Genomic DNA, 21,886 nt, shown 5'->3' on the forward strand with positions numbered 1-21,886 from the left:
TTTTTTTAATGATCGATATCCGTATGGTAACAAATAATCAACAAATGTTTTAATTTCATATAAGCAAAATAAGAAAATAATTATATTAATTTTCTTAATGATTAGCAATCTGACGGATATAGTTCGTCAAAAAAAAAAAGCGAAATAGCGTATATTGATTTATTAATTATACAAAAAAAAAATAATTATAATTCAACAAATTCTATTAATTCGTTTTGCCTATTTACTTTCAGTCTAAGTTAGAAACAATTCTTTGGATTAATGGTTTTTAAAAGTGAGGGTTTATTTTTAGATTCTGAGATTAAGCGAATAACGGAATACCGTTAGTTTTGTATTCTGCTTTATTCCCAACGCACCGTCATTATTTTTGTGGTTCCGAACTAATGAGGAGGAGAGTGTGATGTCGTCGCTTGTATGGGTTTTGCCACCACCGCTTTTTTTTCAGGGAGGGCTTAATGGGATGTTCTGCTACTTTCGAGCTTCCCCTTTCTTCAAGATCAGTTGAAATCACATAAAAAATATCAATATACCCCAGATAAGTGTAGATAAGTGAAATAAGTGAAAAAAACTGGTGGTTTGTGTGTTTGAAAGAGGTTTGGAAAGTGAGTTGCTTCCTCCGTCCATGGTAGCATGGGATGTTGACATCATGGGTAAACTGAAGTGTTTCGAAATCTACTTGGACAGTAACAAGTCTGTTTACCATCCAGGAGAGAGGGTTACCGGTCAGGTAATCGTAGAACTGAAAGGGGACATGAAAATGCGATCCCTTCGCGTATTTATGCGTGGAGTGGCGAAGGTCCATTGGACGGAATCTCGCAGTACTGGCAGCAGACTTGGTTCCTACACAGAACACTACAATGCCGAAGTGGAGTACTTCTTCAAGAGACAGGTCTTGTTCGGCGGAGGTAGATATATATATTGTTTCCTTCTTTCCTAATTTCCTCTTCTTGTATTATTTATTTATTTTTATTCTCTGTGCTTCTTCTTCTTTTGACTTTCATTGTGACCTCATTCAAGTGAGTCGTCTCTTTACGAAATTTCCTTATTAGAAATCACTTAAGAAACAACAAATATCTGCCTCTCTCTATCTATATATACACACACGTATGTATATACATTTATAAATATATGTATATACACAGCTATGGATATATAGAGAGAGGTATTTTCTACGTCTGTGTCTACAAGAAGGCGCATAATTGTTACAGACGCAAATCCAAACATTTCTGTTTATATTTTTCTGTAATTCTTGTTGGTTTCTGTTTAATTAAAAAAAGTATGTCGTGAAATCACGATTAATAAAAACTTTCCCCCTTTTCTCCCCGTCGAGCGAAAATTAGCCTCTTAAATATTTTATTAATTAATTAGATAGATGATCATCGAAGACAGTTTTGAGTTGTTCACAGCGGAAATGTGTACCCGACATCCACCCGAGCCTTCAGAAGTGGAGAGAAAAACAGTGGAATATGGCTGCATTCGACTGTTTTGGTTGGCTTTTTCACGCTTTTCCGTTGAAAAAATCATTCTTCTTCCATTCATTAATTACATCTCATCCTTCACAAATTTAAAAAACCTCTTTCCCCAATTTTACTATAATTACTAATTTACTGATCAAATACCAACGATTATTCTCTGCCTTAATTACAACAAACAAAACCCAATTAACAACCACAGCAACAATAACTAAAGCAACACCAAAAACGATTTCTCGAAAAATATTTACCAACATTTTTATTATTAATTGTAGAAGCTTTGCTTCTTGGAATGCTTCTTCTCTTGTTGGGTTTTGGGCTGAGAAGATTTCTTCCCAAATAATCGCCTCAAAATAAATTTACCTGATCTTTCAACCGTTCGATCTAATGCTAATTCTTCCTCTGACATCCAGTTCGATAACATACATACATGTGTGTGTGTGTGTGTGTGTGTGTATAATATATATGTATGTATGTGTGTGTGTATAATATATATATATATGTATGTATGTTTGTATGTGTGTGTATATAATATATATGTATGTGTGTGTGTGTGTGTGTAATATATATATGTATGTGTGTGTATAATATATATATATATGTGTGTGTATAATATATATGTATGTATGTGTGTGTGTATATAATATATATATGTATGTATGTGTGTGTGTATATATATATATGTATGTGTGTGTGTATAATATATATGTATGTATGTGTGTAATATATATGTATATGTGTGTGTGTGTATAATATATATATATGTATGTATGTATGGGTGTGTGTGTATACACAAGCATATATACACACTATTTTATTTTACAAACGGGTGAAAGCTAGAGTAATTTAACTAATTCCTGTAGTATTCTGTAGTAAATATGTACGATACGTGATATATATATATTTACTTGTTTCAGTCATTTGACTGCGGCCATGCTGGAGCACCGTCTTTAGTCGAGCAAATCGAGGAATCCCAGGACTTATTCTTTTTAAGCCCAGTACTTATTCTATCAGTCTTGGTGTTAAATTGATGGTACTATTAAATTAGTATCCAATTTTCTCACCCTTATTAGTTTATATATATTATATATATATATCTATCTGTATGTGTATCATGTGCGTACATATGTATATAATGTATATGCATACATAATATATGCATGCAAATTATATATACATACTATATATACATACTCGGGCGCACACACGCACCAAGGTACATGCACACGTATTTGTGTGTGTCTGTTATATATTCACATACGTGCATACTATTGTTTATAGAATGCTCGGGTGTTGCTTAACCCCCAAAAACCTGTGAATGTGATCAACCCCGAATATACCCGTCTTCTATTTCACTTATAGTCGTTTATTGGACTACATAAAATCTCTAAATATATCTTTCTCTTTTGAAGACGGTTCGGGTGTGATTCTTGAGGGAAATTCTGCTTCTGTTTCTAGCAGATCGGTCGACCACCTAGACTTCCTCCAACCTTACCTTTAATTTGAAAAGGTGTGCAACAGCAATATGTCGAGCTGGTATTTTACAACCCCCACCTAATTTTTATATGTATGTATGTATGTGTATATATGTATATATACACACACTCATATGTATAATCTAATTTAATATTCTATGCATTTTCTCTTATTAATTATAGGGGATTTTTTTTTTTTTTTTTGGTTTTCGTGGTTTGTTAAATGTCTATTGCGTTTCTCGATTCTGATTTGAAATAAATTGTTTTGAATCTGTCAAATATGAAAACAGGAAACATCCTTGTTGGGCGTTGCAGTATTTGTTGTTTGTGTGACTGAGTTTAATAAACAGGAATTTGTCGGTTGAAGCATTCGTGTGTGTGTGTGTGTGTATGTGTGTCTATGTGTGTGTGTGTGTGTGTACTGAAAACACACAATGCGGAGCTGTGACAAGAAATATTTGATTTTCAATGTGCATCATCTGATTTTGTGTGTGCGTCTTATTTATCTCCCTGTATTTTCTCCTAACCCTTCTACACACACACACACTTTATATAGTGGTATATAGAAGGAGGGGCGCAGTTGAATTGGTGGTGGTGGTGGAGGGAAACGACGGGGGTTATTCTAAGGTGCCTGAGGCTGGCTTCCGTATCCTTTGCAACGTCGAGAGGCTTCCTCATCATCAGCTATTCCAGCCTCCATACTACTGGGGCTCTCGTCTATTAGGTTGTTTGTGCTTTCTCTTTCCTGCATCGGAACCGAACATGGATGATAAACAACAGACACATTAAACCTAGAGGCCCTTGATAGCCACTCTTCCCAGAAGATCCTTTCAGTCACCCGGTCAGACAAGATTACTTGCACACACACATAAGATACGCGCTTGCGGTGGGGGGGGGGATGTTTATATGTTTGTATATGTGTGTGTGTGTGCATGTATGTGTGGGGTGCGTGCATGTGTGTGGGGTGTGTGCGCGTGCATGCGTACTTGTGAAACCTGAGGTCATCTATCAATTACTCTCCCCTTTTCCACTTTCTCAGTACAACAGCAATACCTAACCCCCACTAGTTTAGATACCTAGACAGCATCGATGGTATCTAAATTCCAGTGATTGCACTCTGGTGAGGATATTCTAAAACGACCTGCTGTACACTTCCCATATCCTTTTGAAGGCTGAGAGAGTCTTTCTAAACAATCACCTCAAGCCACCAGACTAAGTTCTTCATCTGTTAGACTATATTCACTCTCTTCAATGGATTCAGAACATAAATGACATACAGCAAATGCATTGAGACTCTGGAGTAGTGGTTCAGTTCTCAACTGGGGTCCAAATGGCCCTTGGGTGGTGGTACATATAAGATTTTGTTAAAATTTATGTGCAATAAATGGGTTATACTTCTTCAATACCGTAACTTAGTGGTTTGGTAAAAGAGATTGATAGAATAAGTACTAGGCTTACAAAGAATAAGTCCTGGGGTCGATTTGCTCAACTGCATGGCCGCAGTCAAATGACTGAAACAAGTAAAAGAGTTAAGAGTAATACACAAAATATTTTAACAGTATTTTTATACAATTCCTAATGGTATTTAATTATTAAAATGTAATAGAATTTTTTAAACATTGAATGGCTAAGAGGGTTCCACCTGAGTAAAAATAGAAATCAAAGGGGGTCCATATGTAGAAAATGGTTGAGGACCATTGCCCTAGAGGCCTGTAATATGCAGTCTCTCCTGAAGATACTCTCAATCACCTGGCCAAATAAGATTACTTACACAGCCAAATCCTCTGCTGCATTAAATCCACATGAAACAGGCATTAATTAAGATGGCTGAAACATGTAGGATAAGTGTGTGACTCAAACTTCTAAAGGTTCTTCTACAGCCACCCATGTCATTGTTAATGGTTGCTGGAGGTACAAGGAAGTAGTTTAACCCTTCAGCATTCAGATTACTTCATCAAATATGAGGTGGTGTTAGAAGTTTCTGGACTAGTTCTGGAGTCTGTGATTTTGTCATGTCAGGAATAAAGGGCCAACGCGAACTTTTGCGTTAAACTTGGGAAGTCTGCTACAGAGACATTGAGCATGCTTTGGCAAACTTATGGTGATGAGGTAACTAGTCATATGCAGTGTTTTAAGTGGCATGGGTGCTTCGAAAGCAGAAGAATGTCTCTGGAAGATGATGAGTGATCTAGAACTGCCACAAGCATCACCTTCGGAAATGTAGTATTGTGCATCAGGAATTCATCCCCCAGGGCCAGACCATCAATCGAGAGTTCTACTGTGACATTTTGAAGTGTTTGAGGGAGGATATTCAGCAAAATGACTAGATCTGTGGAGCATGGAGAATTTGATTCTTCATGACAACAATTCTCCCTGTCACTGATCTCACCAAAAACAACATGGTATCATTTCAGTACCTGCCCTATTTGCCAGATTTAGCATCTGCAGACTTCCATCTCTTCCCAAAGAGGCACATGGCCTAATGGTTGGAGCAGCGGACTCACGGTCGAGGGATCGCGGGTTCGAATCTCAGACCGGGCGATGTGTGTGTTTATGAGCAAAACACCTACGCTCCACGCGGTTCCAGCAGAAGGTAATGGTGAACTTCTGCTGACTCTTTCGTCACAACTTTCTCTCACTCTTTCCTCCTGCATCTAGCAGCTCACCTGCGATTGACTGGGAAACTGGCCCAATATGAGCCAGGCATGGCTTGAGAAGGAACAAGAACAAAGATGAAAATGCAGCTCAAAGGTCACCATTTTAAAACCTTTGTTGAGATTCAGAGTGAATCGCAGAAGGTCTTCAACTTGCTTATAGAAAACAACTTCCAGGCTGGATTCCAAAAGTGGCAGGAATGCTGGGACTGGTATATTGCAGAGGAAGGTGACTGTTTCAAAGGATGTTTAAGCGTAGGCAACCCATGCTAGCATGGAAAACGGACGCTAAACGATGATGATGATGATGATGATGAACCATTCTGGGAACTCTTTGATACCAACTCATATAATGTTTATTCACATTGTTTTGAATTAATCCTGCATTATCTCTGAGCTCCATGATTTTAATGAAATGACTGTTTATTTCTAGAATGACATTGTAGGCTCAGTATGAAAGGCTGGGTGTATCCGGCATGAATATAAAACAGGTAAAAATGTATTGGTCAGATACAGCTAAAGGGTTAAATAGCAGCTGAAGACTGATCACTTTGAAGAGGAGCAAAATAAGTCCCCCCACAGGAGTGGTAGTCATTACAATCTGTCTTTTCTTTGGCAGTCCCTTAACCCTTTAGCATTTAAACTGGCCATATACGGCCAAAAGTATTCGGCCTGTTTTATGTTCAAACTGGCCAGATCTGGTCTCTCACACCAATCCTACAATGTCGTTTTCAAAATTAACAGCAAACTCATCAAAATCTCATAGCTACAAGATAATGCATGATTAGTTCAAAACAAAGTGGATGAAAAAGCATTAATCTTGGCAGAATAATGCAAACACTAAAGGGTTAAATTGTAGCAGCATAGAAGGTATGTAGGAAAACATGTCCTACACTAACAAGAGAAGCAAGGTAAATAGGCAGAGATGCAGAGTTTCACTTAACCTCTCCAACCAAACATATGTTTCATCTGTGAAGGATCTACAAATCATGATTTCTAGATTCACTGCAAAAGCATGTATGTTTGTGTGCATCTATCTGTGTGTGTACCAGGGTGTTTTTGTGTGTATGACTGCTATATCCCAAGGGTCTGCTTGTTACCACCTGAGTAAAATGGTGGTAAAATGATTACATTTTTGATTAATGTTTTCTGTTGACTGTCTATGCTGTATGTATGTGTTGGACGGATTGCCCTGATTGGAGTCAGCATAAATTCAATTATGGGTAGAAGGATCCCATCTTGCGTGTTTCACTTTTGGCTTGGTTTCTATGGCTGGATGTCCCTCCTAACACCAATGACTTAAGTGTATGTATTGAGTGCATTTTTTGTGACATTGCTATAGAAGTTGCAATGCGCATGACATAACTGAAGGAGACTCATGACCCCATGTGTCCCCTTGTTTGCCAGCTTCTTTGCAGAGTATGATAGTGTCATAGGAGGGATGTTGATCAGGAATGAATGACAGGAATACTCAGTACTCTGAGATCATCATCATCATCATCATCATCCTGACCATCATTGTTTAACATCCACGTTTAACATCAAAATAAAAATCAAATGGAAACTGTGGTTGTGGTACTCGTGCCAGTGGCATGTAAAAATCACCCACTACACTCACGGAGTGGTTGGCATTAGGAAGGGCGTCCAGCCGTGGAAACACTGCCAGATCAGACTGTAGCCTGGTCTAGCCTCCTGGCTTCCCGGACCCCGGTCGAACCATCCAACCCATGCTAGCATGGAAAACGGACGTTAAATGATGATGATGATGTTGTTTCCATGCTTGAATGACGAAATTTGTTGAGGCAGCTTTTCTACGACCAGATGCGCTTCCTGTTGCCAACCCTCACCTGTTTCTGTGTAAGGTAATATTTCCCTTGACCAGGTATGTTTTCATGGAAGATTGGAAACAAAGGGCACCACTTGCATAACAGTGACATTTGTTAACTTGCAACAGAGGAAATCAAGGCAAGGAAATAATAATTCAAACACACACACATATATACATGTGTGTATGTATATATACATATATATACATACATATATTTGTTGATTCGCCACGATATATCGCTAGCCACTACACATTCTTTATTTTCTCTCTGCGTTTCTTTCTGTGGAAAAGCGTAGTCTCGAAATGTTAAAGACTTTTTCCTTTCCCGAGCGTTATACTAATACATCTGTTTGTTGTCTACACCACATGTCTTCGTCTTTTGTTTTTTTGTGAATTCTCCCTATATATATATATATATATATATATATATTATATATATATATATATATATATATAATATGTATGTATATATATGTGTATATAGAGACATAGAGAGAGGGAGAAGGGCAGTTAAAAAACTTTATCTCCAGTCGTGTTGAATTATCGATGTTTAAATAAAACATTGACAATTCTTTTTGATACAAAATGATATAAGGTGGGCGAAATGAATTCATTCTATTTTAAAGTTTAGCGTGGTTAATACAGGAGAATTGTTGATGTTTTATTTAAACATTGATCATTCAACACACATGGAGATAAAGTTTTTAAAGTGCTCTTCTCCCTCTCTCTATGTCTCTTCTCTCTCTCTCTCTATATATATATATATACATATACATAACTTGCCGCTATCGGCCCAATGGCAAGTTAGAAGCGTGTTGAACTGTGAATGAAGAAACATGACTTCTTTCTCTTTAACTATTTTATTGAAATATGTGAAATATGTGTCCGAGCGTGATCGTTGCCAGAGCAACAAAGTGGCTTCCGTACTGGTGGCACATAAAAAGCACCATTCGAGCGTGATTGTTACCTGCGTCACCTTACTGACACTTGTACTGGTGGCATGTGCAAAGACATTCGCACGAGGTCGCTACCAGTGTCGCTGGACTGGCTCCTGTGTAGGTGGCACATAAAAAGCACCATTTGAGTATGGCCATTGCCAGTACCACCTGACTGGCCCTCGCGCCAGTGGCACATAAAAGCACCCACTACACTCTCGGAGTGGTTGGTGTTAGGAAGGGCATCCAGCTGTAGAAACTCTGCTAGATCAGATTGGAGCCTGGTGCAGCCATCTGGTTCACCAGACCTCAGTCAAATCATCCAACCCATGCTGGCATGGAAAGTGGACGTTAAATGATGATGGTGATGATATATATATGTATGTATGACAGGCTTCTTCAGTTTCCATCAGCCAAGTCCACTCACAAGTCTTTGGTTGGTTCAGGGCTATTGTAGAAGACACTTTCTTAAGGTGCCATGCAGTGGGACTGAACTTGACACATGTGGTTGGGAAGCAAACTTCTTCATAACACAACCACCCCTGCAACTATTAAGAAATATGTATGAATATTGAAGGCATCATAACCAACAGGACCGCAGAAGGATAGAATGCAATTTGATCCAGGAGATAGAACGGTGACCCAGGATGTGTGGGAGTATAAAGAAGGAAGAGTCTGATGGTAGGCAGTGAAATATGGAGTGATGACAAGCAAAACAGGGAGGCAGGGTGAAGGTAGAGTGTACCGGACGGACGTAGCTCATCTTATGCGATCTCCTGTACATAGACTTCAAGATATGCAGGAAGTTGGAGTGATGAGGGTGATGGTTGGGAGAATAGAATGTAGGTGGGTCCTGTACTAATGAATGGTACAAATGATGGTGGTGGGGGTTGGGCGCATGGTAGAGATAAGAGTATCAGGGAAGTGAGTGATAAGGAAATGAGCTGGTAACAAGTTGTAAAGGCAGTGGTACATACCATAGCAGTGTATGCCGCTGCTACTATGGCCTGTGATTCACCATGCTTTCTCCCACATCTTCTTGGTTCCTGGCTCTACCCCTTCCACACGTTCCCTCCACAATTAGAGAATGGCACTCCTCCTTGATGCAGCTCTCCTCATTTATACACAGTGCAGTCTTCTCTCTTGCATGCAACATCTGATGCCTCGTATGCCCAATCTTTCTCTTAAATCGTTTACACTCTGTCATACAGGCACACTGGTGGAGGCGCAATGGCCCAGTGGTTAGGGCAGCGGACTCGCGCGTCATAGGATCGCGGTTTCGATTCCCAGACCAGGCGTTGTGAGTGTTTATTGAGCGAAAGCACCTAAAAGCTCCACGAGGTTCCGGCAGAGGATGGTGGTGATCCCTGCTGTACTCTTTCACCAAAACTTTCTCTCACTCTTACTTCCTGTTTCCGTTATACCTGTATTTCAAAGGGCCGGTCTTGTCACTCTCTGTGTCACGATGAATATCCCCGAGAACTACGTTAAGGGTGCACGTGTCTGTGGAGTGCTCAGCCACTTACACGTTAATTTCACGAGCAGGCTGTTCCGTTGATTCGGATCAACCAGAACCCTCATCGTCATAACCAACGGAGTGCTTCCACCACATGCTCACTGACATTATCCATTAAGTGGAACATGCTGGCTTCATTTCTATCAAGCCTTCTCAGGTCCTCAGTAGTCATAGCCCATGTTTCACTGTCATGCAGCACTGCTTTGTGTACACAGACATCATACAATCTGCCTTTCATTGTGAGGAAGGGGCCCTTTGTTACCAAAGAATGTAGTAGATCATGTAGAAGTGAGACAGGATTGCCAGACAGGCCTCACTGAGATGATGAAGGACCAAGACTTCTGAAGGAGCCTCATGAGAAGACATGTCAAGCTAAGTAAAACTGTGGCCATCCATGCATACAGGCAGGCCCTTTACAGCCTGTGCCGGCACCACATCGTAATCGCTCATGCTAGTGCCATTTAAGAAGCACTTGTACTGACACCGTGTCACAAGTACTCATGCCGATGTCACATAAAAAGCACTGATGCTGGTATCATGTAAGGGTATTCGTGCTGGTGCCATGTAAAAGTACCCATGCTGGTGCCAGTACACTCTGTAAAGTGATTGGCATTAAGAAAAGCATCCAACTGTTGAAACCATACCAAAACAGACAATTGGAGCCAAGGCTGCTCTCTGTCAAAGCATCCAACCCATGCCAGCATAGAAAACAAACGTTAAATGATGATCATGATGATGATTGTCATGATGCTTGTATTACTTGCTTCTTGGACATTCTCTGGTTGGTTCTCCTTCAGCACTGTGAAACACCAGTCACCACTTTCTCTTGTCATCTCCACTATGAGATGCAACATCTTGAGATCAGTTTTCACCACTTTGTCCCAAGTCTTTCTTAGTCTATTTCTTCCACCTGTACCGTTTACCTTGTGTTCGTGACACATCTTTATGTAGCTGCCATCCTCAATATATATTGTGTGTCTGTACCATTACAGTCTTCTCTCCTGTATTCTGCATTTTATTCTCCCTATATCATATATTTTTCTCAGCTCTTTCATACCTGCTCAAGGCCCAAGCCCTCCTACCATGCAGCATTGTAATTCACTCATGCATGTCATATAATCTGCCCTTTACCCTTAGAATAAAGCCCTTTGTTTTCAATAAAGGTAATAGTTCCATGTACTTTTTCAAACCCCTTCATACTCTGGTTAGTATGCTCTTTGAACACCCACTGCCACTGCTAATTAGATCACCTAGGTAGCAAACTAACAACTACTTCTGGAGAGCATTCTGGCTGTTCAATAGTGACTGTTTTCTTTGGTCTCTTATATAAGTGCACAAAGGGTGTGTATTTCACCATCATTATCATTTAACATCCATCTTCCATGCTGGCATGGGTTGGACAGTTTGACAGGAGCTGGTATGCCAGAGGATTGTGTCAGGGTCCACTGTCTACTTTGACATAGTTTTTACAGCTGGATGCCCTTCCTAAAACCCCAACTTCTCTACAGAGTAGACAGTACTTTTTACATGGCACCAGCACTGGTGAGGTCTGCTTTGGCAACATATCTATCTGTCTGTCTGTCAATCTATCTATGAGAGAGAGAGAGAGAGAGAGAGAGAGAGACCCTCCACACACGTATACACAAACACACACACAAACAAACACACACACACACACACAAACACACACACACACACACACACACACATTTATGTACATAGGTGTGACTGTGTGTTTAAGAAATTTGCTTTCAAATCATGGATTTGGGTTCAGCCCCATTGTGTGGCCCCTTGGGAAATAGTCCCAGGCCAACCAAAACCTTCCGAAGGATTTGGTTGATGGAAATTGAAAGAAGCCCATTGTATGTGTGTGTGTGTTGTCTTGATATTTTGACATTATGCAAAAGCTGTAAACAAGTGCCCCATGTGGAAATATTACTTTGCTTGGGAAACAGGTGAAGAGCATCCAGCCATAAAAAAAAAATATTGCCTTAGTGAATTCTGTATGACCCATTGAAGCATGGAAAAGTGGACATTAATGATGATGGCAGTGATGATAAGGACAATGGTCACCCCCCATGCACACCCACACTGTCCATCCCATGCCAGCATGGAAAGTAGATGTCGAATGGTGATGAGGAAGATGATGATAATACACACACAGGTTTCTATCTCTGTCGCCACCCTGATTTCAATGCATGCTTTGTCACAGGTGTCTTTCTGCTGCACTGCTTATCACTAATCATTATGGTCCTTTATCATCTTCTCTGAAAGGTACAGCATCTTCAGGTCAACCCCACTCCACTTTGTTCCAAGTCATGCTTGGCCTCTCCCTTCTGTAGCTTCCATGAACTTGGAATGCATGGCACTTCCTTATGCTGTGGTCATCCTCCATACGCATCACACGCCTATACCAGCAGAACCTTCTCTCTTCTACACTATGTCTGATTCCCCTTTATATCTCGTTGTCTCTCAGCTCACTTGTACATTGGCATTCATGCACACACACATAATTTATCTCACTACCATGCAGCATCACAATTCAAATGCAAGCATCATACAATCTGCTTTTCATTCTAAAGTGAAGCATTTTGTTACCAGCAGAGGTAATAGATAATTCCTGGAACTTTTTACAACCTGTTCATAACATGGTTACTGTACTTTCAGAACAACTACCTCCACAACTTATCATGTCATCTAGGCAACAGAAGCTAACAACTATTTCTGGTGAGCCTCTTGGGCATTTAAGAGAATCTGTTTCTGGCATGCTGTTAGTACTTGTTGCCCCTGTGCATCTTCTTACATACAAAGTCTGTCTCTTCTGTAGCCTGTCTGTGATTCCATTATACCTCTTGTGAGCATCCATATCTCACACTGAGTACAATAGACTGAGTTCTTACCTACTCTGTTTTTGCTTATTAAGCAAAACTATTTCCCTGAAGACCCAAGGGTCTTATCTTCTTTCCTACTTATTAACACCATAGTCTTTGCTTAGTTTACCTTGAAAGCTCTCAATTCTAGGTTTCATATCCACATCCAGAATTTCTTCACTAATTCTATTACAGATTCAGCTATAAGAGCTAGATCATCAGTATATAGGAGTTTCTATGGGCAACCAGTCTTGATTATTGGACTGTGATGTATAAAAGAGAGCTGAAGACTGAACCTTGAGGAATCCCTACCTTTACACTAAATTCATCAGTGATTCTCACTTTACTAATTGTGCCTTTGTACATAGCTTACACATCCCTTACAAGCCATTCCCCCACACTGTATTTCTTTAGAAAACTACCATATTCTTGATCATGGAATCCTGTCAAAGGCCTTCTCAAAGTGAACCAGAGCACTTTACCTTTAGCTAAGTATGAAATATGTCTAAAAACATGTCAAAACTAATAAATTCGAGAACAGAAGAGAATTACAAACTGCATACCATATTCACTATAGCTGCATAAACAAAGTTAATACTATCCTCCCCCACGTACATGGAGAAATAAAAATATACATATATCTATATATATACACACATACTCAACCTATTTCAAAGCATTCTCTTATATACACAAACACAAACCAAGACAGTATAAAAACCAAACTAAAAACAATATACATATATGTTTATATATGTTTGTATGTGTGTATTAGGGTGTGCCATTAAAAAAAAAGAAAAATTGAAATTTGAGCTGCCTTACTTTTCATATGATGACAAAAACACCAGAAATCTCCACATATAAAATATTCTGCCAGTTAATCAATATTTAGGTCTCCTTTTAACCCTTTCGTTACCAACCTGGCCAAAACCGGCTCTGGCTCTGAGTTCAAATGTCTTATTTTCATAAGTTTTGAATTAAAATCTTCCCCCAAACCTTCATCACAATTTATGTTCCTAACACTAGCTTAATGATAACGAAGTTATTTTACTAAATTCTTTGTTATATTTAAAGTAATTGAACAAAACACAGATCATCTCAAAATGAATACAGTAAGGAAAGGGTTAAAGGTGGGCGAAAGTTTTCATTCCCCTGATGTCCGGTTTTATGAGATTTTTTTTCTCTAACTTCTCTTATAGCTGGTTTTTTTTTTTTTATATTGTTCATTGAATTTTGTGCAGAAGGAAAAGACAATTTCACTGATAAATCATAAATCCTCTTTTTGAATTATAATAGAGCCATAAACTTATAACCATGCAGTTTTTCATAAATATGGACAAAGTGTTACTGTCAACAAGAAGCATCATCTCACCAATTAGTTTCACAGAACTAGACCCGTAAAAGCAGAATAATATATTCTGTTTCTGATGTGAGAACAAGCTTTACACCACAAAATAATCTATCACTGCAATATATAAATGATTCTTTAGAAGCAATTTGAGGTGCGTTTTCATTTTTATTTTACTCTTTTACTTGTTTCAGTCATTTGACTGCAGCCATGCTGGAGCACCGCCTTTAATCGAGCAACTTATTCTTTTTGTAAGCCCAGTACTTATTCTTTTTGTAAGCCCAGTACTTATTCTATCGGTCTCTTTTGCCGAACCGCTAAGTGACGGGGACATAAACACACCAGCATCGGTTGTCAAGCAATGCTAGGGGGACAAACACAGACACACATACACATATATATATATACATATATACGACAGGCTTCTTTCAGTTTCCATCTACCAAATCCACTCACAAGGCATTGGTCGGCCTGAGGCTATAGTAGAAGCCACTTACCCAAGGTGCTGAGAAGCATGTGCTTTACCACAAAGCCATATCTGTGGCCACTGAATGCCATATTGAATTACTGATTTTCAGCACCGATGCTGTTCTGTGAAATATGTTCAGCGCTCAACAGTGTTTAAAATCTGATAAAGGTGGTGTTCCAGGTGGGCCAAAGAACCTATCTTTTAAATTGTTGCGCAAGAAGGTGACAAACAATGTAGTATTGTCTACAATTTGAGCTTGTGTTGTTGAAAACTAAGTTTATAAAACTTTCTCCAATGTGACATTCTTGGATTGTTTCATGAGTTGCTTTTGTCTGGATAGCACCATGTATAGCCTAGAATTTGCCATCTTTTGCATTGGGTAAACCTGGGATGAATGCAGACAGTCTTTCTGCTGGCTCTTCTCTGGAGTCCTGTATAAGCTTTGAATTTCAGTAGATGACAAAGAATGGTGGAGCATCACAGCTATCATTAATATTTCAGCTTTTCTTTCTCTTTCTTCTCTCTTACTGTTTTCAAATGCTTTTGGAAAACTTCAATTTTTAAGATTTTCTCCCAAAGCTAATGCAGTGAAAGCAGCAAAAGACATCTGCTCTCCTAATGAAAAAATAAAAAAATATTTAGGTGATCACACCAAGATAACAAAGTGATTGTATAATTTTTTGTTTTTTAGCATTTTAGGTACCATGTAGCTTTATCTAAATTCATTTTTGCTACCACATACTTTTGATGTGAAAAAAAAAAAAATGGGAAAGGAAAGGGGGATCTTCTGAAGGACCATCAATCAGATGAACTGTTTTTTTTGTTAAAATTAAGTGGCTTTATTAGACTCTCCCTAGAAAATAAGAAATAAGCTGATTAATAACAATTTAGAATTTATTTTCCACATTTAATCTGTTGCTACAAAATTGACATTTCAGTGAATCTAATATAAATTTAGGTGTGGGATTTGAAAATTAAAGAAGATGAAGCCAGGAATATATAAAAGTAGATTTGGTTATTCAGTGTAAGTGAAATGAATAAGTAAATACTTAAAACTAGATTATTAAGCATCATAAAGATTGATAGATTTCTGTTTCCATTTCTCGACAGCATTATTTAGTTAACTTACGAAGGTTGCATCATAGAAAATAAGCCATTTCTTATTAAAAGACATTCACATAAAAAAGAGTAATTTCAAATTGGCAATTCAATTTGAAAAATGAAAAATATGCTATTTGCAAGTTTACAGAAAAGAATTTTAGGTAAGTTACAGTTCTCTAGATCAGGGTCCGCAACGTTTTTCCACTTGTGGTACACTTATGTTCTTTGCAAAATCCAGCACCACACCTGAACTAAAAATATAACTAAAAAGTATAGGGAAAAAAAATTATATTCAGGTTACACAGTGGCACACCTAGCATCGTCTCGTGGCACACCAGTGTGCCGTGACATACCAGTTGTGGAGCACTGCTCTTGATTGTGCCGATATTGCTGAAGAATTAACTGGAGCTGATACTGTGTTAATTTGATGAGCCACCTCTTTAGCATTTATATCGGCCCTGAATATTCTGTTTTACGTTCAAACTGGCCAGATCCAGCCTTTCACACCTACTCTACAATTTTGTTATAGAAATAAATAAACACTCACAACATCAATATCGCAAAGCTATAAGATAATGCATAATCATGATTTAATCCAAGACAATGCGAATAAATAAGCATTACATTTGACTGAGTAATCTCAGTGCTAAAGTATTAACCCTTTTGTTACTGACCCGGCTGAAACCAGCTCTGGTTCTGTTGTACAAATGTCTTGTTTTCGAAAGTTCTGAATTAAAATCTTCCACCAAACCTTAGTCACAGTTTATGTTCCTAACATCAGCTTAATTATAACCAAGTTATTTTACTAAATTCTTTGTTATATGTAAAATAATTGAAAGAAACACAGAGCATCTCAAAATAAATACAGTAACGAAATGGTTAAGTCAGTGTACCTAAGGATGCAGTGTTCTCAGTATTGTTTTGTGGTTGTGAGACAAGACAGTATTTATGTATGATGGAAATATTGGGTGAGCAATATTGAAGTCAGCCATTTTGTCATTGGAAAGAGAACAATTATACTGATTGGATTATGAACTCCATATTATTACTGGCCTGATTATCCTGAGGTACCTTTTGCAAGTTCAGTTTCTGGTTTGACAGAAATAACCATCTGGATGGTCAAGCAATGGCTGTTAAACTTCATCTGTGACCTCATGCTGCTTCTTTAAGTACGTTTTTATAGCCATTTGTATTGTTGCTTTCATTTTCTTTTTCATTCACATGCTTCTTTCTCTTTCATGTTTTGAAATAATGCCATGGTAACTTCATACAGAAAGGGAAATTGTTCCATCAACAATACACCATCAAATGCTTTTATTTATATATGCTTTTGTAAAATGTCTGGTTCAACATGCAAATCAATCCAAGTCAGAATTATTAGTATATGCACTTTTGAAAAATGGAATTTTAAAAATTCTTTTGTGTGCAAACTACATTGTTTTTGCAACATTGGATAACTGAGCAATAGGCTATTACTTACAATATTCCAGAGAAGAATCTTTTCTTTTTTTTTTATGAAAACTGAGAGGCTTTCTAATGCTTGTAAATTAGTAGGGAATGTTCTACTGGAAAAAAGTCTGGGGATCTTTTCGGTTTGAACGGCAATTTTTTCTAGCAGTGTCATATGAAGTTGTCACCCATAATTATGACCCTAGTATCAATCTATTGTATTTCAATCTGTGTTAGGGGTGGGGGGAAGGGTATCTTTTTTCTTCAGAAATGTAAATAAACCCAATCTGTTTCTTAAACGAGGGACATATTCATATGGCACAGAATGTTTTCACCTCAATAGACGTCATTGATTGGTTGAAATTGTAGAAATTGAAGAAAAAAAAACAACAAATATCTTACAAACTATAGAATTTTCTCAATAAAGCCAAAAGAAAAAGATGTTTTATAAACACATTCTACCAGTATACAAAGTTAAAAAGTGTTTAGTTACGTGGAAATTATTTTAAAAAACCGAAAAGATCCAAGTCTGGTGCTTCATATCATTTCATAGTTAAAATGTTTTAGGATTATAATAGTTATACTTGGAAGAACAGTCTATTTGATGATCTTTTAGTAATACTGCTCAAGATTAAATCATTGGAGCAATGTTGAAAGTAAGTAGTATTTAGGAATTAGTATTGCTTTTTGGAAGTTTTTATATATATATAAAAAGTGATATCTTATTTGCAATATCTCTATATATATAAAGCTGAAGTTGTCTGTGTGTGGCAGGTTTGGTAGCCTTCAACTAACACTATCTCCTCCGAGACCCTGCTGTGCATGTTGACCAAAATTGAAAGTATGATAGAAGAAGGCTTGCTCTTCATTCTGTAGAAGAAAAAATTCAAATTGGACCATGTTAACGCCAAAAATTATTTACATCAAAAAGGTGCTTTTTTTCTGTGAAAATCCCTATTTTTTACGATTTTTTGACTGCTGTGTTGCCAATTTTTGGTGTATTTCAACCAGAAAAATGTTCACTTAAAGAGAATAACAAGCTACATAATGCAAAATTTTTACTTTTCAAAAATTCCAATTCTAAAGGGTCAAAACAAACCTGAGCAACGCCGGGCAATACTGCTAGTTATCTTGTATACGTGAAACATAGTTATTTACTGGTAGAGTGAAAAACCTATAATTTTCGGAAATGGAAGAAAACTTAAAAGAAAGCTCTAAAAAGATGATAAATTTGAATCATCTGCGAATTTTCTTTTCATGAAGTACTAAGATGTATGAAGCATTCAGAAACATTTTCTTTCCTTTGACGAGAGTTATTGAGCTGTATTTTAGCTCTTCTATAAAAGAGTCGTTTCTCTTTTGAACCTGCCAAACACACTTGGTGCATTTTATTCCCTCCTCGTTAGCAGTAACATTTTACTTATTCAAGCAATATACTGAACATTTGTCATAATCCTTCAAACTCAGAAATACATATATCTGTTTTATATGCTTTCTGTAACAAGCAAAGATATAAATTTATCATCAAACTGCACCAACTTCACTTTGTCATCTTGATCTTCCAGTTAGGGATTTTCAAATGTCTATGGTTATTGACCTCACTTGTCAAATTAACCTTCAACACTTAAAAATACTTTATTAACTACTTTAACTTCACTCTTCACTGTCATCTTCTGACCTTCCACTTGAAGCTAGCATGTTAGTTTATGAGTACAGCTCTTTCCCTCATATTCTGCATATATATATATATATACATATATATATATATATATATATATATATATATATATATTATATATATAGTTAATCCAAACAAGAAAACACAAAAAAACACAGCAACGCGAGGACATGGAACAAATAAAGTATTATTGGACGCTCAGGAAAGAAGGGAAGGAGGGTTTAATGTTTCGAGCGGAGCTCTTCGTCTGAAACAAAGGAGAAGGAAAGATCCCGAGAAGGGAAGACAGAGGAAAAAGAATTGCTGGCGGTGCTCACGAGGTCACATGTTGAAATATATATATATATATATATATATTATATATATATATATATATATATATATATTATATTAAAATTATAATTTAGGGTATCTAAGAGATACCACCACGATTGAAATAGCAGCCAAAACTTGACTCTAAAACCACATTAAAAGTTCATACAGCAGCAGGAGAGAAGACAAAGAGACAAAATAAACTAGCAAAAAAATTACTGGATACTGAATCCAATAATTTTTTTGCTAGTTTATTTTGTCTCTTTGTCTTCTCTCCTGCTGCTGTATGAACTTTTAATGTGGTTTTAGAGTCAAGTTTTGGCTGCTATTTCCAGCGTGGTGGTATCTCTTAGATACCCTAAATTATAATTTTAATAATAATTATTACCATTGAAGGTTTTTATTCCCATGCTGACCACTTGATAAGTTCGTTATTTAAATAATGATCTTATCCTTATTTATATAAATTTATAAATATATTATATGTATATCTTGTTTCAGTTATTAGACTGTGGCCATGTTGAGGCTTTGCTTTGAAGAATTTCTTTTAGTTGAATGTAGCGATGCCAGTAATTATTATTTTTTCAAATCCTGGCACTTATTCTATTGTTATCTTTTTTTGAACTGCTAAGTTACAGGGATGTAAACCCACTGACACCGGTTGTCAAGTAGTAGTGGAGGGGAGAAATACAGACACAAAGACAAATACACACACATGTTGTTGAATGCTCAAAATGAGGAGTAGATAGACAGCCGACAACTGATGAAGGGTCCTTTCTCTGTGTTTACTTGTCCCGTTTTCCATTTTTTCTCTCGTTGTTTATGTATTTCATGTTGTTTGCACAGTTGGTGATGTCTTGTACCCATATATATATGTATGTATATATATATATATATATATATATACATATATATATATACATGACAGGCTTCTTTCAGTTTCCACCTACCAAATCCCATATGGTTGGGAAGCAAGCTTCTTACCACACACCCATGCACACACACACACACACACACACACATCATCATCATCATCATCATCGTCGTCGTTTTATGTCCCAAGCTGGCAGTATGTTTACTTTTAGAAACAGGAGAAAGAGTGCCGCCATCTTCCTTATCATCCTTTAACATCTGTTTTCCATGTTGGTAATGGGTTGGACAGTTTGAGAGGAGCTGACCAGCTGAGGGGGATGTTCAGGCTCCATGTTTGTTGTGGCATGGTTTCTGTGGCTCGATGCCCTTCCTAATTCCAACCACTTTACAGAGTGTACTGGATGCTTTTATGCATCCCCCAGTACGGTTGCTTTTTACATGGCACCAGGACTTACGTGTCCACAAGATTAGGGATGCTCAGCTGGAGGAGGTTGCAAGGAGCGAGGCTGTATGCAGGGGCAACTGCGCTTAAGCACACAAAGCAGTGAGGATTACCATAAAAATGCTCATTTGTTTTTATTGCTATTTTCCCAAGCTGTCATGGGTTAGACAGGTGTATTATCGAGACAACAGCCTTATGTAGCTCTCTCCTAACTGTTTCCCAAACGTCACACACCTTCAAAGGTGGGAAGCCAAATCTATTGACAGGAAATGACAAGTGTTATCACTTGTAAGTTGCAACATTTGAAGAGGATGTAAACAAACAAACACATGTGTGCACACATGTACAACGATGGGCTTCTTTCAATTTCCATCTACCAAAGCTATTCACAAGGCTATGGTCTGTCTGAAGCTGTAGTAGAAGATATGTGCTGTAAGTATCATGCAGTGGGATGAATCCAAAATTGGTATATGGGAAAATGGTTCTTTGGTGCAAGAAAGATTGAGCAATATTTTAAGTGACATTGAAATTCAATGTTCTGTTATACATTTTGATTTTCCTTTTCCTGTCTTGGTATGCTATATATTTTTTTTCTTCAAACCTGCCCCAGTGATATTCCTTCTAATATCTATACATATGCGTAGGAGTGGCTGTGTGGTAAGTAGCTTGCTTACCAACCACATGATTCTGGGTCCAGTCCCACTGCATGGCACCTTGGGCAAGTGTCTTCTACTATAGCCTCGGGCCGACCAAAGCCTTGTGAGTGGATTTGGTAGACGGAAACTGAAAGAAGCCCATCATATATATATATATATATATATATTATATATGTATGTGTGTGCATATGTTTGTGTGTCTGTGTTTGTCCCCCCCCCCAACATCACTTGACAACTGATGCTGGTGTGTTTACATCCCCATAAGTTAGTGGTTTGGCAAAAGAGACCAATAGAATAATTACTAGGTTTACAAAGAATAAGTCCTGGGGTCGATTTGCCCAACTAAAGATGGTGCTCCAGCATGGCCACAGTCAAATGACTGAAACAAGTAAAAGAGTATATGAACTATGTTTCTGATGCTTAGTATCTTTCTTGTGAAATATGATATATGTAATACGAATTTCAGATTTTTCTAATTTTGCTATATCTGAATTGTAATGTAAAAATCATTTTTAAAATTTTTTATTTTTGCAACACACCAAAACCACCACTGTGTTGTAACGAATGTAAACAAATACCTTTCTCTTCTCCAATGACAGAAAGAAATAGTTCAACCTGACTGGTTTCAAATCTCATTTGATTTTCATCAGGGAATACCATGTGATCTATCCACAGAGCTTGTAGCTACATTTGACTGGTTTCAGCACTCATTTGATTTTCATCAGGGAATACCATGTGATCTATCCACAGAGCTTGTAGCTACATTTGACTGGTTTCAGCACTCATTTGATTTTCATCTGGGAATACC

General features: G+C 37.6%; 1 protein-coding gene across 1 annotated transcript in view; it reads left to right on the forward strand.

Annotated features, from left to right (window-relative positions):
* Positions 1-283: 283 nt before the first annotated feature.
* The window catches only part of LOC115210999 (arrestin domain-containing protein 3), a 107,140-nt gene continuing 85,537 nt past the window's right edge, over positions 284-21,886 (forward strand). The window contains exon 1 of the mRNA XM_029779836.2: positions 284-905. Coding sequence (XP_029635696.1) covers positions 623-905 — 283 coding nt within the window. The 5' untranslated portion in view covers positions 284-622. The remainder of the gene's footprint in view (positions 906-21,886) is intronic.

Source organism: Octopus sinensis, linkage group LG4 (genome assembly GCF_006345805.1).
Source record: "Octopus sinensis linkage group LG4, ASM634580v1, whole genome shotgun sequence".
In the NCBI taxonomy this organism is placed as follows: domain Eukaryota; kingdom Metazoa; phylum Mollusca; class Cephalopoda; order Octopoda; family Octopodidae; genus Octopus; species Octopus sinensis.